General features: G+C 31.9%; 1 protein-coding gene across 2 annotated transcripts in view; it reads right to left on the bottom strand.

The window, feature by feature from the left end:
• The window catches only part of LOC100378749 (uncharacterized), a 62986-nt gene that overhangs the window by 17934 nt on the left and 27451 nt on the right, over positions 1–17601 (bottom strand). Inside the window, exon 1 of one of the 2 annotated variants that reach the window (XM_085502081.1) lies at positions 11577–11618. The exons of the other annotated variant lie outside the window; for it this stretch is intronic. Coding sequence (XP_085358207.1) covers positions 11577–11603 — 27 coding nt within the window. The 5' untranslated portion in view covers positions 11604–11618. Of the gene's footprint in view, positions 1–11576; positions 11619–17601 lie in introns of those variants that run through there. 2 annotated transcript variants of the gene reach the window in all.

Below are 17601 nucleotides of genomic sequence, written 5' to 3'. Positions count from 1 at the left end.
GCAGAAAATATCAAATTTCTAACAGTTTACATGCATACCATCTATATAATTATGAATTTAATACATTAACAAATATGATGAAATATCAAAGTAATAATTACTTTCTGGAAAATATATTGCATGTAAAAGCAGAATTATTTTATAGAAAATTGACTAAAAAATCTATTGCGTGTATCAAAACAATATATTTCATGTTTTTGTAAGTTCCAGCTTCTTGAACCGAAATCACAATCTAATGACAATGAGGAATTATTTTGTAACACACTAAAATTATATGACAGAAAATAGAGCAGAATGGTGCAAACATCAAAAGGTCAACAGAGGTCAGTGTTAAAAGCTTGTACAATGTATATACATACTGAATATGTTAGGATTATTGTACTTGAATGACAAATACATATAATGTGTTATTGATAATAGTAAAACTTAATTTTGTAGGAATTTATCAACAATTAGGTAGGTGATAAGTTATGATTAAAATCTATCACTCCCTTTTTTTAAAAACAAATCTCAATTTTTAGTAATTATTATATTAATAATATATAATTATTTAACATGGAGAGAAAAAAAATTGTGCTGCAGAATGTGAAATTGGGTCATTGTGAAGCTGAGTGGCAACTACCTTAATTGTATATTCAGATTGAAACATTAGAGATGAGATTGCAATTCTACTGACACAAAATTAAATCTTGTTTACATCGCTGCATTACAGAGGACTTAGAAACAGGTTTGACGCATGTGCAATTGTTCTCCCAAGAATTAAAACGTAAAAAATGCATAATGAATATATGTTATCTAAAACATAGCTGCAACATTCATTTTGTCATAACAACAGTGACTATGGTAACAGGACATGACAATTGCGACAGACAGTGATTCTACACAATACAAAATACAGATGGAAATGTACATTTAAATTCAATTTTTAAATTGATGAAAAACTAAAACTTCCTGTAGGAAGATGAATTACAATACATGCCTAGTAGTAATCTTAACAATGCTATGCAACTGAAATTAAGGATTCTGCACACTGAAATTGAGATGTTATTGATATTTAAATTGTCAAAAAGTGCAAAAATGTAAGAGTGAATTGTGGAGGAGGCCCTTGTCTATAACTGGTCTCAAATAGATGGACGACTTCTCTATGCATGCAATCTAACTGAGGTCATCTCAGGAATAGTAACCAGATGTCAGTACACAATGACAACCACTATGCAATCTGAAGACCAATCAGATGTCAGTACACAATGACAACCACTATGCAATCTGAAGACCAATCAGATGTCAGTACACAATGACAACCACTATGCAATCTGAAAACCAATCAGATGTCAGTACACAATGACAACCACTATGCAATCTGAAAACCAATCAGATGTCAGTACACAATGACATCCACTATGCAATCTGAAGACCAATCAGATGTCAGTACACAATGACAACCACTATGCAATCTGACGACCAATCAGGAGACACTTACCAAAACAGGAATATTCACTAGGTTTAAATCTTGCTTTTTATTTTATGATTTAAGGGTATATTTGATCCATGGGTTTTTAATTCATTTGTCACAGAAGAAAAAAATCATTAATTATCAATACTGTGTACATTATGTGTTTGGTATTAATTTAGCACATTGGGGAATCTGTGAAATATAACCCCCATTCAAATATAAATTTGTCTACACCACAGCACTATGAGACTAAACTGATGGCAGATTATTCTCTGAAACAAACAACTTGGCAGTAATCATTCCTTTGTAAAGAGGTACAAAATACAGAATTAAAAATAAAACATCTCAAAATAAACACAAAGTTGTTTTTAAAAAGCTATATTATAAATTACTCACTCCAATATTAAAATGAAATTTATTTTAATTTTCAGAATATTACTACTAAGTATGAGGGTTCATATCTAGATTTCAAAGCTTTGGGTCAGATATCAGTCTTGCTACACTGGCAAACACATGCTGGTAATATAGACTAAACTGTGGTAAATCATGAATATAGCAGGGTATTATTGATAGCCAGTGAGAGGAAATGAAAGAAACAGACAACAGATGACAAACACAAGCATTCATTTTAAAAACAATTGACATAACTATGCATGTGTTCTGTTTATTTTATTGCAATATGGCAAAAAGTGATGAATGTGGTTTATAGTTGGTACCATATCTAGTACCTTATTTTCATTACTAATACACTAAAAATATTTGGATTCATCTGATAAAATGAGATACACAATTAATGCACAAGTAAAATTCACAGTAAAAGTGATGAATTACTGATGAAATGTGAAGGTTTTGAAATACTGGAAAGCACTTTAATTTTCTCAAAGGTCTTTTGAGACAGTTTCAACAAATTTTGTTTTCATGAATGACATCAAATTGCGAACGAAAATTCATAGCAGCAAAAGATTTAGCATTTTACAGTAGATTAGGTTAATGTCAGGAAATTAGTACCAAAATTTTACAAATCCTTGCCACATTTTGTTTGTTTACACTGTGAGATGAAATACATGACAAGTATGGTGGTTAGTTAACAGGATTTTAAACGTAATTAAAGTGTAGCGACAAATATTCTGATAAATGATTGAGAATGAGGTTTTATCAGTACTGTTTATCTTTAAAGTGTAAGTCTTGGCTAACGAACCCAGATGTAAGAGCTAAACAAATGCAGGAGAATGCAATTTGCACTTTTTTTTATACCCAGCCCGCCATCTTGATTCTCCAGTGAAGGATTATGGTATGACACTATTTTGTAAAATTAAGAAAATGATTTCATCTGTAAATACTAAAGTGGAACTTTAAATTGGTTGACAGTTAAAAACATCATAGCATACTGGTGTGAACCATACATACAACATCATGGTTGCCATGGCAATAGAACAGAAAATATTTCCTTTTCCACTGAATGCTCAATAGTACAATTTATTGATGCAAGTATCTCATATAGGTTATAAATAAACCATCAACAACAACAACAAAGAGATAAAAAAAAATTAATTTCATTTTCAACAAAATAATGATTTATTCTAATTTTTATTATTATAAATATATACACAAGTAATATGCATACTGTGAATATAAACTAATTTGCATCAGTATTTATCAAGTTAGGGATAAAACCATTTTTCTTAATTTTTTGCAACAGATGTTGTAATGTCACATTTTAATGAATGCCTTTCAGGAAAATAAAAATGGTGGACAATGTATACTGATGTTGGATATTTATAGAATGAGCAATGGTAAAGAACAGATGTAAATTAAATTCCCTCTGCATTTGTGGAGCTCTTTCTTCTGGGAGTTTCATGCACAGACTTCCCCTTTAAATATTAAAACAGTATTTGTATAGTAGGATCCCACTCTCAAAAGTGATTCAGTGATTATAATGTTAGCCTGCATGCTGCATTGCATTGTATATTTGACAGTACAACATATGCATACAGTAAGTAATTGAAGTTTACTGTCACTAAAGCTGGGCATACAAATAAGTATAATCAGTCAACCTTCAGACTGACAAGTTTATCTGATTTTTTCACTGTACACATAGAGGTGTGACCAGAATCATACAATAGAACACTATAGGAAATATGTAACTGATTTATGGCAATATAGAAAAGAAATGATGAATGTAATTTAAAGATATGTATTACTGTTTTCATGGTGCCGATACAAAGGTTGAATAAACATTATCATTATTATTATTATTATTATTATTATTATTAAGGTTCATTGAGACTACAGGTACATTTTTATGACCAGCCATGACCGAATGCAGGACCAATTGTGTAAAATCATTTTGACATTTCACCTTATAATTTCAAAGAGACATTATAAAAAATACTGCAAAGCTACAGACTACACAGTCATCCTATTATTAACTGATGCACATGAGGCTGATGCTATCCTGATAAGTCAGAATCAGACAAATTTCAGTTATTCAAAACACTGTACAAAACTGAAATGAGTCAGCCACTTTGAATTGGAAATTAAAACAAAAAGCATGTCACCATGTGTGAAATGATGTATTATATACATATAAATTTTGATTTTGGACCCAGGACACAGAGGGTTTACCTGGTCCCTAGATGAGACAATGTATTAAATAAGTCATGAGCCAATGAAAGATTACCAAGCAAAAACATCAGGATCATAATAACAATATCTTAATATCAAATCAGAAGGTGAAGTAGTCATGGCCAGGCTGAAAATGATGGGGAAGGAACCTGATCTTGTGAAGCACTCAGAAATTAATTAATGTGACAGCTGGCTCTTTGAAGAGTAAATCGAAGAGCCAGGCAAAATTTAGGGTAATCAGGCTCCTGGGTCAACTATTTTAAAATTTTAATGAATGTTTAATGTATTATTTACATAATAGAAACCCATATATGGCATATTCATCCATGTATCCATGAATACACTTCTTCAAATCCAAACAAGATGACCACTGCCATTTAATGTAATTCAGATACATGTACTATAAATATATGTGTACAATAAAAATTTCAGCACAAATATGCATTTTTTTCCTAGAATAATTAGTCATTCTGTACATATGTGATTGAAATTATTAATCAAGGTAGATTTCCTCAGAGGGTAGAATTGATGAAACAGGTGTTCAATCTAGTGGTTCAAAATGCTTTACATGCTAACTGAAACCATTCATCAAATCACTTCCTGACAATGTGATAGGGCAACGTTAGTATTGTATCGGAATAACCTTTCGCTTATTTGGACGATAGCTATTAAAATGTGCTATTACCGGTATATAAAACGAGACATTGAGAATGATCCAGCCCCTTTCTTTTTGTATTTGTACATGTACAAGAGCTGAATGGTCAGCATTTATAAGTTTCTTTTTGCTACAAGCACATGTACTAGTTCTACACTCTGAACTAAATGTCTTGGACTGTAAGCCAACATGTGTGTGCATCAATAATGTTTATGTTAAAGCAAAGTATAAAACAAAATGGCTACAAGTCGGCCATCTTGTATTGGATCATAACAAAACTTTCTTTGATGTGCTAGAACGCACTTCTGAGTATAAAGCTTGGAAGCTAACAGGATAGTGCAAATTTGAGATATAGGCAAAATTGTGCAAAAAGAAATTGGTGATTTTTGTCAAACAAAATGGCTTCCAACTGACCAAGCCCAGAAAAATGTGGAAGAAAGACAACCATATGAATGGTCTTCTTACACAAATAGCTAATTCCACAAAAAAACGTGGAAGCGTCCTAGGATAACCATATGAATGGTCTTCTTACACAAATAGCTAATTCCACAAAAAAACGTGGAAGCGTCCTAGGATAACCATATGAATGGTCTTCTTACACAAATAGCCAAACCTAGAAAAACATGGATGCCTAACAACCATATGATATTTATATACATTATTGTCAGAAAAAGTGGTCTGACCCTTTTAGACGTTTTTGGCCTTCAGAACTTTTTTTCATGCATCATTTTCAGATTTAGATATGCTTCAAATAGAGTAAATGCAATTAATGTATTAATTGAGATCAGAAATTAAAGCAGTATTTCAATCAAGAAAATAAATACATAATTCTTTTTGATCTGATTAAAAATTACCGGTACATTTCCATATTTTACAATTACATTGTATACGACTTAGATTCGTATAATTATTAAGCATTAAGTTCAATGTTAGAAGCTAAGCACAAATTTATTTCATGCAAGATATGGAGTGCCTGTTAAAATAAAAATTTAATATAAACTTCTGCACAGAATATAAATAATTTCTCCAAATCCACATACAACACAATTGTATTGATAAGCACAAGATGTATTCATTTATATTTGTTATTTGACAGCTAAGACTAATATCCAAACTCTACTCTTAGTAATGCCACTACTTAGCCCATGGGAATGGCCTCCATTATTATGACTAGCTTCACATTGTCAGGGGATCTTATTATTAACTTTGGGTAACCGTGGCGATGCACACACACCTGGTTTATGACATGTTCAAACGTTGTTTCAGGGACTAATAGGACAGTCAGTTTTGTCAGGAGTCAAGAAAATAAAAACAAGCAGCCTCTCGGCTGAGATAGCTCCGCTGTTAGTAATGCACATTTCAATTAAAGAACTGAAGATATCATTAGAAAATGAACAATATGTATAGTATCAAAGCAACGGACCTTGCTGTTTTCAACAAGAATTCAAAAATATCACTTTTCACTAAAAATGACAAAAATAATCATCAAAATTAAGTAATTGAAGATATCACCACGAAATTAACAAGGTCTACATGTAATACCTATATATGTAATATAAAAGCAATCAGACTTGCGGTTTTTAAGAAGAAGTTGAAAATATCACTTTTTACCAAAAATGACAAAAATATTCACCAAAATTAGAGAATTAAAAATATCATTACAAAATGAACAAATCTGAGAGAGGTCCACATGTAGTACCTATATATGTAATATCAAAGCAATTGGACTTGCGGTTTTTAACAAGAAGTTTAAAATATCACTTTTTACCAAAAATGACAAAAATATTCACCCAAATTAGAGAATTGAAGATATCATTACAAAATGAACAAATCTGAGAGAGGTCCACATGTAGTACCTATATATGTAATATCAAAGCAATTGGACTTGCGGTTTTTAACAAGAAGTCGAAAATATCACTTTTTACCAAAAATGACAAAAATATTCACCAAAATTAGAGAATTAAAAATATCATTACAAAATGAACAAATCTGAGAGAGGTCCACATGTAGTACCTATATATGTAATATCAAAGCAATTGGACTTGCGGTTTTTAACAAGAAGTTGAAAATATCACTTTTTACCAAAAATGACAAAAATATTCACCCAAATTAGAGAATTGAAGATATCATTACAAAATGAACAAATCTGAGAGAGATCCACATGTAGTACCTATATATGTAATATCAATGTAATTATACTTGCGATTTTTAACGAGAAGTCGAAAATATCACTTTTTACCAAAAACGACAAAAACGTTCACCAAAATTAGAGAATTGAAGATATGATCATGAAATGAACAAATCTGAGAGAAGTCTACCCAAGGTACATATACACCAAGTATCAAAGCATTCAGGCTTGTAGTTTTCAAGAAGAAGTCGAAAAAGTAAAACATTGACACGGACGACATCGGACAATCACTTATATGATAAGCTCCGCTCGACAAAGTCGACAGCGGAGCTAAAAACAAATTGACATGCATATGTATAATTATTACTCATCGTTTTTGAACCAGCTTTGAAAAGAATCAGTCAAAACAAATCCCAGAAATCAACACTGGCACCATGTCGGCCATTTTGAATCAATTCACAAAACAAACATGGCATTAGTAATCCATCATGTGTGATGTTCAGACACAGGGAGTTGGACTAACTTATGTATTTTAATAAATACAACCCTTGCGTTTCAACCCTTGGAATATTTTACTATAATATTTCTACATCGCGCGTTAAAATTTGCATATAACATTAGCGCGTAACAAAGTTGTGATAAAGGAAAGAGTGGTATAAACAAGGATCAGGGATTACTTGAAATCGATACCAGTAAAGGGGGGGGGGGTAAAAGAAAAGTTATATAACAATTTATTATTTAATAATTTATTAAAATACATACGTTTGTCCAACTCCTTGTGGTTCAGACCTAATTATCCAAAGCATGCCTTAGCAATGGTTGATATTTTACAATTTTTATTGATAACTATCGTCAGCTAGCCATTTTGAATCAGATTTTGAAATAAATTAACGTGTAACAATAAGCCACCATAAGTGTTAACACTAAGTTTGAATGAAATTGTTTTTTTCATCTTCGTCTGTTGGAAAATAGAAAGAGAGCCAAACAGCAGATTTCTGACAATGTTTCACTGTTTTGATTGTAGTGGTGTAAGTGTGGTATGCCAGCTACTGACAATTGGATCTAGCTAACAGTTGTACATATCTCACATGGCTAGTATGTATGGTTAGAGTTAGAAGGTTAGGTTTGTGTTGGCTAATCAGCAATGCAATTTACCCATTTTGTCTTCACGGTAACAATATCACAAAACACACAAAGTTTTAAAATGACAAGTGTTGAATTTCTTTTGTAATGTATAGATGGACACTGGTAACGCCTTGTCAGCTCTGTGTGCGTCCTCACTATTCCAAGATGTGGCTATTTTAGCATCCTTGCTAATTCAAAATAAGACTAATTTAGCTAACCTGTATCCTTGTTAATCCAATATGAGGCTAATTTAGCTAACCGGCATCATTGCTAATCCAAAATATAGCTAATTTAGCTAACCTGCATCCTTACTAATCCAAGATGAGGCTAATTTAGCTAACCTACATCCTTGCTAATCCAAGATGAGGCTAATTTAGCTAACCAGTATCCTTCCTAATCCAAGATGAGGCTAATTTAGCAAACCTACATCCTTGCTAATTCAAGATGAGGCTAATTTAGCTAACCTGCATCCTTACTAATCCAAGATGTGGCTAATTTAGCTAACCGGCATCATTGCTAATCCAAAATATAGCTAATTTAGCAAACCTACATCCTTGCTAATCCAAGATGAGGCTAATTTAGCTAACCAGTATCCTTACTAATCCAAGATGAGGCTAATTTAGCAAACCTACATCCTTGCTAATTCAAGATGAGGCTAATTTAGCTAACCTGCATCCTTACTAATCCAAGATGTGGCTAATTTAGCTAACCAGCATCATTGCTAATCCAAAATAAGGTTAATTTAGCTAACCTGCATCCTTACTAATCCAAGATGTGGCTAATTTAGCTAACCGGCATCATTGCTAATCCAAAATAAGGCTAATTTAGCTAACCTGCATCCTTGCTAATCCAAGATGAGGCTAATTTAGCTAACGTGCATCATGCAAGATGTGGCTGATTTAGCTAACCTGTATCCTTGCTAATTCAAGATGTGGCTAATTTAGCTCACCTGCATCCTTGCTAATCCAAGATGTGGCTAATTTAGCTAACCTGCATCCTTGCTAAACCAAGATGAGGCTAATTTAGCAAACCTACATCCTTGCTAATCCAAGATGAGGCTAATTTAGCTAACCTGCATCATGCAAGATGTGGCTGATTTAGCTAACCTGTATCCTTGCTAATTCAAGATGTGGCTAATTTAGCTCACCTGCATCCTTGCTAATCCAAGATGTGGCTAATTTAGCTAACCTGCATCCTTGCTAAACCAAGATGAGGCTAATTTAGCAAACCTACATCCTTGCTAAATCAAGATGAGGCTAATTTAGCTAACGTACATCCTGCAAGATGTGGCTGATTTAGCTAACCAGTATCCTTGATAATTCAAGATGTGGCTGATTTAGCTAACCAGTATCCTTGATAATTCAAGATGTGGCTAGTGTGTGTGATCAGTTACATTAATTCCGGCAAACTAATGAATGTACCAGCTTGTACATAAACGCTGCTGGCCATGCATTTCACATTCCAAGCTTGTTTATTATTTAAAGAGCCTTGGAGTCATGACAACTGGATGCCAAACTCTGTGGTAAATTGGATGCAAAGAATGAAAAAAGAAAGAAAAAGTGGTGTTTGATAATAAAACAGGACAAGGATTAGCATAAATATTACCATGACCTGAACACAATTAAACTACCAGTGAATTTAACCAATGATATTTTTTTTTCAATGAGAAAGGATTCCTTTTGGATGATAAAAGCTAACCTCTGTACTATCAAGTACTTAAAGACATACACTAATGGCTTGCTGCAATGGTTGTATCCATGGCAACACAACTTAACCCTGAAATGGATTTGTATATTATGATTAATGGAGGACAAAACTTGTATTAACATAAAGTCTACAAGTATGATATTCCATTGGGTACAAAGATAAGAAATACAACAAATTGGTTTTAAATAAATATAAAACAAATACTGATCACTCTAAATACAACTCTTAAATATGTTAAATTGAAAAAAATGGAAAATTTAGTTTGTTGATAAAAATATCAAATTTCATACCCTAACACAAGTAAAGTTACATCTGGCTGTGTATCCAATTGCTATGTGAACTTTCCCCCCACTTTTCTAACCTTTGACACAGATGCAAAGAAACACAAAAAATTTCAATTAAAAAAGCAAAAATACAACAAGGGTCCCTGCTTTGTCAGACAAGCAGAAATGCCTCAGTGCTTGCTTGACTTTAATTAATACCATCCTATATTCCAGCAAATAATACCGAGGTCAATATAAGAGAAAAACAAAACAAAGAATACTCAAATATTATGGGAAGGTTTTACACACAACCATATTGCGATGTTTGCCATTACAAATTTATCCACCATTTTCAGTGTCTGCATGACATGTGACATTAAGCTGACCAATCAAATGGGAAGTTGTGAAAATTGAAAAAAGATTTAATATGTAGATCAATCAGTTAGTCTCTACATATTAAGATTTACTAAAAATAGTATAACAGCGGCACCAAAAACTATTTCCTTTTTTCTGTTACACTGACAGATGCCAAATACCAGTATGTAAGCAAGGAAATCAGATATGAATAAACTCACATTAACATTCTGTAAATCTTTGAAGGTGATTATTTAAAGAAAGTAGTAGCAGCAGCAAATGTCAATAATTAAGTTAATTAAACAACTTGCTCAATTTCCATTTTGGAGACACAGAAATAATAAAAATAAGCAGCAAAATTGAAATAAATCTTGTTATTCTGTTACAAGTACATGTACACTGACATAAATTATGATTGCTCCAATTGAACTGATAACTGACAAGTTTGACAAATAAGGTAAATACCTGATTTGTAAAATTTTAACATGTTGACTTGAAGGCTATAAAAAATGGAAGAAAATATAGCAACTGGTTAATTATCATAAAAAATGCAGAAATGTAGGTTAACCATTGAAATTAATATAAAAATATTAATTATGCGATATAAAATCAACACAAAGGAAACCATGAAGTAGATTAAAACCATGGAAACTAACCTCATTTTAACACATTTTTGTCAACAGCAGACTGTTTTTGCATACCTTATAGCGAGTCAAAAATGCAGGCATAATGAGAAGGAGAGAGACTACCTTCTGGGGCCCATGCAACTACGTATGTCAAGTGAATATACAATCACCCGTCCATTCTAAACTCAACCTCAAAATACCATCACCTCATTTCTTATCCTTGACTTCATCACAATTTAACAGAGGGAATATTCAAGAGCAGAAATAAAATATTTATACTGTATTAGATACATCAGTTACAGTGTGAATATCCTATGTATGTGTGTTATGTTTAATACTCTACTCTACACTACTATTAGACAGTGAGTCTAATAAGATATTCAAACTGTCACACACAGATTTTCGCAAGGACAATGTTTTTCTGCTGAAAGAAACACAGACAATTCATCAATGCAAATATTTTCAATCATAAAATGTAGAAACGTAATAGAATATTTAACCCAATGTAGCCAGAGAACGACAATAGATAATATTTACCTTCATATAATGAATAATAGATCATCAAAAAGGGCCATGAAGTCAAAAATTCACACAAACCTGCATGTCTGTCATGCGATTACACCCTCGGAGTAATACTTACCATCAAATATGGAAAATATGTAATCATATTTGCTGGTATACAGAATCATCAAGGAGCTACACTCACTTCCTGATACACCAACACTTCATTCTTGAAATATAATGTCTGGTCAAAGGTTATGCAGAGGTCAGAGGTCAATCCCACAATTTTCTTATTTGACTACAAAATCAATCTAAAAGCTGTAGTCATGTTTTAATTGTATGTCCAATATGGCCTAAACTATGAAGATTATTTACTTATACATTTTGCCTTGAGTTATAACGGTGACATACTTTGAACTACATTAATTTTACTGAATAAAAAGAAGTCTCAAGATAATAAGTTTATGCAAATGACAAAAGCACATTTCTGCAATGTGCAGGTCATAGAGTTAAGGTTTATTTATTTATTTATTTATTTTCACTGATAGTTAAATACACTATATTGAAACCTGGTGATTATGCAATGTTAATTAATCACAGAATAAATAATAACTTCATTGCCATCTTGTAAATAATGTAACATTTGGTGATAAAAGTGATAATTCATCAAATGTATTTAACACAATAACAGAATGTACAAAAATACTAGGTTAATTGTCTGTTCTGTAGTCTACTAATGCTTTAATGATGACTGATTCTCTACTTTTTTTACTTTGATATTTCTAATATAAACTGTTATTAAAATTTCAATGTTTACAATAAACTAGTAAATTTAAGTAGTTGATCATTTTTTCTTACAATATGGTTTTATTTCATGTAATAACAATATAATGGATTAATTTTCACACAAAAACTGGTGGAATATCCATAAAAATAGTAATTGTTGGACCATTTACCATTGGTTCCTATGGTAAAAAGATTTTATCATATCTCAACATATTTTTCAGTTACATACATGTATGGTAAAAAAAACATACATTTTGTAGGATGTGTATTCACACTGTCAAGAAATTCTGATGAGTATTATTAATTTTTTGAAGAATAATGCATTAATAAACAGGGATTGTTTCAAAGACATCATTTTTTCAGACAGTTTTTCTCCGAAATAAATTCTGTGTCAGGTAAAAATGTTGAAAAGTTGATGAAAAGGTTTCGGGCAAAAAAAAAAAAACCCTCAAAATAAAATGGAGAAAATTATTTTTCAATGACTTATTATGCATTGAGGCAGGTAAATTCAAACACATCTAGTACTAGGAATAAAAAGTGAAAACATCTTATCATGAAGTTGCATTCATGAGGCTAATTAACTATACATTTCCCTGGAGTCAGGTGACTATGTGGACCTTGACAAGGAAAGGTTGACAGTTCCCTTTAAACCACTGTACACTGCAGACTATTTAAATTCGAGGAAAAACAGATTTCTAGCAAAATCTGGAAATTTGACTGCATAAACAGTTTCACTTGTTTTCTTTAGATATGACAAAGGTGTTAGCAAAATGTTAAAACAACGATACATGACCAGATTTGCCAGAACCATAAAAGATATGACAACATCCATAGGATTCAAAAATAACTCATTGTTTAAAGTTTTTTTCAAATATTCAAGATTTTCAACTAAATATTGACAAACTAGTCACAATGCCACTGTCTTTTGCTACACTTCTGATATTTATGATGAAAGGCCTTTTAAAAATCAGTAGAGGTGTAACTCTCATAAATAAGAAAATAATGTACCTCACACTAAATTGTTAATTAGGTATCTTCTTCAAGCTCATGGATTGACAATACAAAAAAAAAGAGATGCTGCTTATACAAAGGTCAGCAAAACAAGATTCATCACAGTAAAAGTGCACTGGGATATACAAATGCTTTCTATAGTTAACTGTTCCATATGCTGGTAATACTGAATTTCATCTGTAACTATACAATACACACCTTTGTAACTACAATAAGCTTATCATTTATGTACTAGTGTTATAGATGCAAGTAGTGAAGTGTTATTATGAAATACACCCATGCAAAACCGTAAATATAATTTTACGTAAAATTAACTTTGAGGGCAGCATGACAATGATGTGATGAAGGTACTGATGCAGAGCTCAAAATGAATCTTTCAAATCTAAATATAAAAAAAAGATATTTAATGTGTTTTTTTTTTTTTTTTTTTACAGATTATAGAATTTTCAAGGCTCCACCTGGATGAATGATAATAGTAAATTACTCTTGAATAAAGAATGTTACTCAGGATTTTCTTATGAAGGAAAGAAAATTGAATACAAACATTAGGGTAACCCTCAGTGAAAAGAAAAACGTTTTATGGCATTTCACCATTATTTTCGTTTTTAAAATATTATTTGACAGATCTTTTCTGATTTACAGTGAACAAAACTACTATTCATTAATATACAAGATTTTGATATTAAATATATGCTACATGCATATAGTATGTGGTAAAATATACATGTGTAGAATACTATAGTCAAACCTGTGTATAGTGAACACCCAGGGTCTTTATAGACAGGTACTTTTTATATGGAGGTTGCATTTTTTTATCGATCACCATCTATTACAATTGATATAATATTTGTCCAGAAAAATTGAGATAGTACTTTTGAACACATGAACAAAATCAAATCAGTTTGGCTTGAGAAAATGCAGAATGCTAATTATTATTATTTTAAAAAATTGCTAAAAATTAGGTTCCATAAGACAGGGGCTGCACTATAGGCAGGTGGTTTATACTGTATTTGAGGGGGTAACTAACATAGGTTTGACTGAACATTTACTATGGCATCCTATCATATGTGGTACAAAGTGACATGAGTACACAATCCTCTATATGCGTACATGTCCAAAAACTAATGTGAATAAATCATAAAAAATATGTTAAATATAAATCGTTGAATTATTTTGACAAATCTAGATTAATTGATGCATAGTGTTAAAAGAAAAGTTTATCAGAAATGAGACCTATGTATATTCTGAACAGCTGTGTGCAAATAATTTTGTTATATATTATATTTTATTGGAGCATCCATTTAGGTCTAGTGAAGTATTTAGTGACCACAGTAGGGAAGTACAAATTATTGCTAGGAAATGAACAGTTGATTTTTTTAATTAATTTTAATTTTTTTGAGAATATGAAGAAGAACAAAATAAAATTACTACATATCGTTGTTTGCGTCATTGTGCAAAGAAAATCCTGGTACACTGTATCAACCTGGTGCAGTGAAACAAGAGTTACTGATCTTATCTAAGATTTCCCAAATATCGAAATTCAAACAGTCAATAACACGGTTACTTACACACACTTTAACAGGTCATCAATTTGATGACATGAATTCTAGAAAAGAGAAACTTCTAAATACGGCCATCATACATAATCACAAAATCATGACACGGTAAAGTACCAATTATAAACTGCATATTTGCTGTGAAGACAGTAGATAATGCAAATGACCTAAGGTGAATCGTAACAAGAAAGCGTAACATCACTACGCTACATCACATCAAGCACAGTTAATTGGCAATGATTGTCAAGAGACATGATGGTACTGTACTACCACATCAAACTCATCATTTTTCAATTCACAGCACCTCCAATATGAACATATGTGGCTTTGCTACATTTTCACTCAGTTACACACATTGCATCATGGGAACACAGAAGAAATTTGCTTTTAAATGAAGAACAGTTCATACTAGCATTAAAAATAATAAAAAAAATTGTGCATATTAACAGAAACTTTGTATTAATACAGATAATTTTCCTTGCACTACCATTCTTAGTAAAACACTGCATAAAAAAGAAATTTGTCTTGTTTGAATTGTGGCCAGGTACAGAAAAACTAAAACCAATCAGCAATTAATGACACCAAATAATTGAATGTTAGCAGGATTTTGTTTACACTGAAAACTAAATTTAAGTCTGAGTGGTGTATGTAAATTATTTCATTGATTCCCAGGTGCAGACAAGTTACATGTTAATGAACATACAAAGAATAGGATAACATGGATTGTTTTAAATTCTAGCGAAAATGGCAATAATAAACTGCAAAAAAAGAATAAAATTCCACAAACTAATTTCATGATATGATACTCTGAGAAAATTCAAATCCTTTGACTATGTATAATTCATAAAATCAGTCAAACTCATAAATCTTACATTTCATGATATTCCCTGAATGCTTCTTAAAGACAAAAAGTTTGTTTATTCAACCATGATATGTAAACCAAGAAAATGTGTGATTTAGACTATGATCGACTAATAACATAAATTGAGTAGTGTTACCAGGTTGTATCATATGATAAGTACATCAAAACAAATCTACCATACAGAAAACATAGAAGTTGGATTGAGGAGGACAATGGCATTGTCTCAGTGATTCCAATACGATATAGTTTTACTATGGAGACACTAACAAATGCTGTTTAAAAAGTGTGCTAACAATGACCATTATTTTATAAAACTAATAAATTTCTTACTAGAAAGTAGTCAATAGTTGATAAATTTATCAGTTATCATAAGTATAGCAGTTTTTTAAGAAGCATTTGTTACTCCCATCAGAGAAGGAAATTATAATGATCAAACCTACTGTTGAATTCTATCCTACTTGTACCTATAATACACATCAAGTCAATAAAGTGAATAATGTTTACGCAAGATTGTCACCACAGGTTAATCAGGTTCAACTACTTGATATACTCATATGCATGCGTGGATGCACTTGTTCAATTGCCATATGACATTTACAAACCTATCCTATGCCTCAGGCTGGCACACTTGTTTGATTGAATCTACTGTCAAGATATTCTTAATATGGATGTCATCACTCCAATATAAATATCTGGCATCTAAAATTAACAGCGCCCTCAAGCTTGTACAACCCTACCCCTCCCACATACTTTTGATATTGATGAAATGCTTTTATTTTTTTCTCCCATGAGTTATAAAAGAAAAAAAATACTGTGAATACAGTGAGTTGTGTGGTAGGATACAGTGAGTTGTGTGGTAGGATACAGTGAGTTGTGTGGTAGGATACAGTAAAATCAGCAGCACAGGATACAAAATTACATCCCTTATTCTTAAATAATGTACATTTAGTTCTAGTTCTAGTTATTCAACCAAATGGTACATTCACAATAGCATGGCAAATTTAGTACCTAATAAAGCAGAATCTATTTTTAGCCACATATACCGGTAATGTACTATGACACTACCAGTTAATTCATACTTTCCCACTGATCTGAAGATTAAATAACATACAGTAGGAATTTATTTTAGTAAAAGGTGTTGCCACCTTTCATAAAATAAATTTTCATATTTGTACGTCACTTTTTGCAAGCAAAATTATTACTTTCAAATTTGTTTTCTATAATGAGAAAGCAACACATATCTCACATTCATATCTGACATTCACACGACATCTAATAATCACAAAATCTGTCTTTCTCATCTAACATTCGCATTCAACATTCTGCATTTGAATCTGACATTTGCATGACATTCACATCGAACATTTGCATGACATTCACATCTGACATTTGCATGACATTCACATCTGACATTTGCATGACATTCACATCTGACATTTGCATGACATTCACATCTGACATTTGCATGACATTCACATCTGACATTTGCATGACATTCACATCTGACATTTGCATGACATTCACATCTGACATTTGCATGACATTCACATCTGACATTTGCATGACATCCACATCTGACATTTGCATGACATCCACATCTGACATTTGCATGACATCCACATCTGACATTTGTATGACATCCACATCGGACATTTGTATGACATCCACATCGGACATTTGCATGACATCCACATCTGACATTTGCATGACATCCACATCTGACATTTGCATGACATCCACATTCAACATTTGCATCTGATATCCACATCTGACATTTGCATGACATTCACATCTGACATTTGCACGACATTCACATCTGACATTTGCACGACATTCACATCTGACATTTGCACGACATTCACATCTGACATTTGCACGACATTCACATCTGACATTTGCACGACATTCACATCTGACATTTGCACGACATTCACATCTGACATTTGCAC

The sequence above is a fragment of the Saccoglossus kowalevskii genome, chromosome 8, assembly GCF_978046115.1.
Source record: "Saccoglossus kowalevskii chromosome 8, keSacKowa6.1, whole genome shotgun sequence".
Classification (NCBI taxonomy): domain Eukaryota; kingdom Metazoa; phylum Hemichordata; class Enteropneusta; family Harrimaniidae; genus Saccoglossus; species Saccoglossus kowalevskii.
The sequence above is the reverse complement of the archived record's forward strand: the minus strand, read 5'-3'. Positions and strand labels throughout refer to the sequence as shown.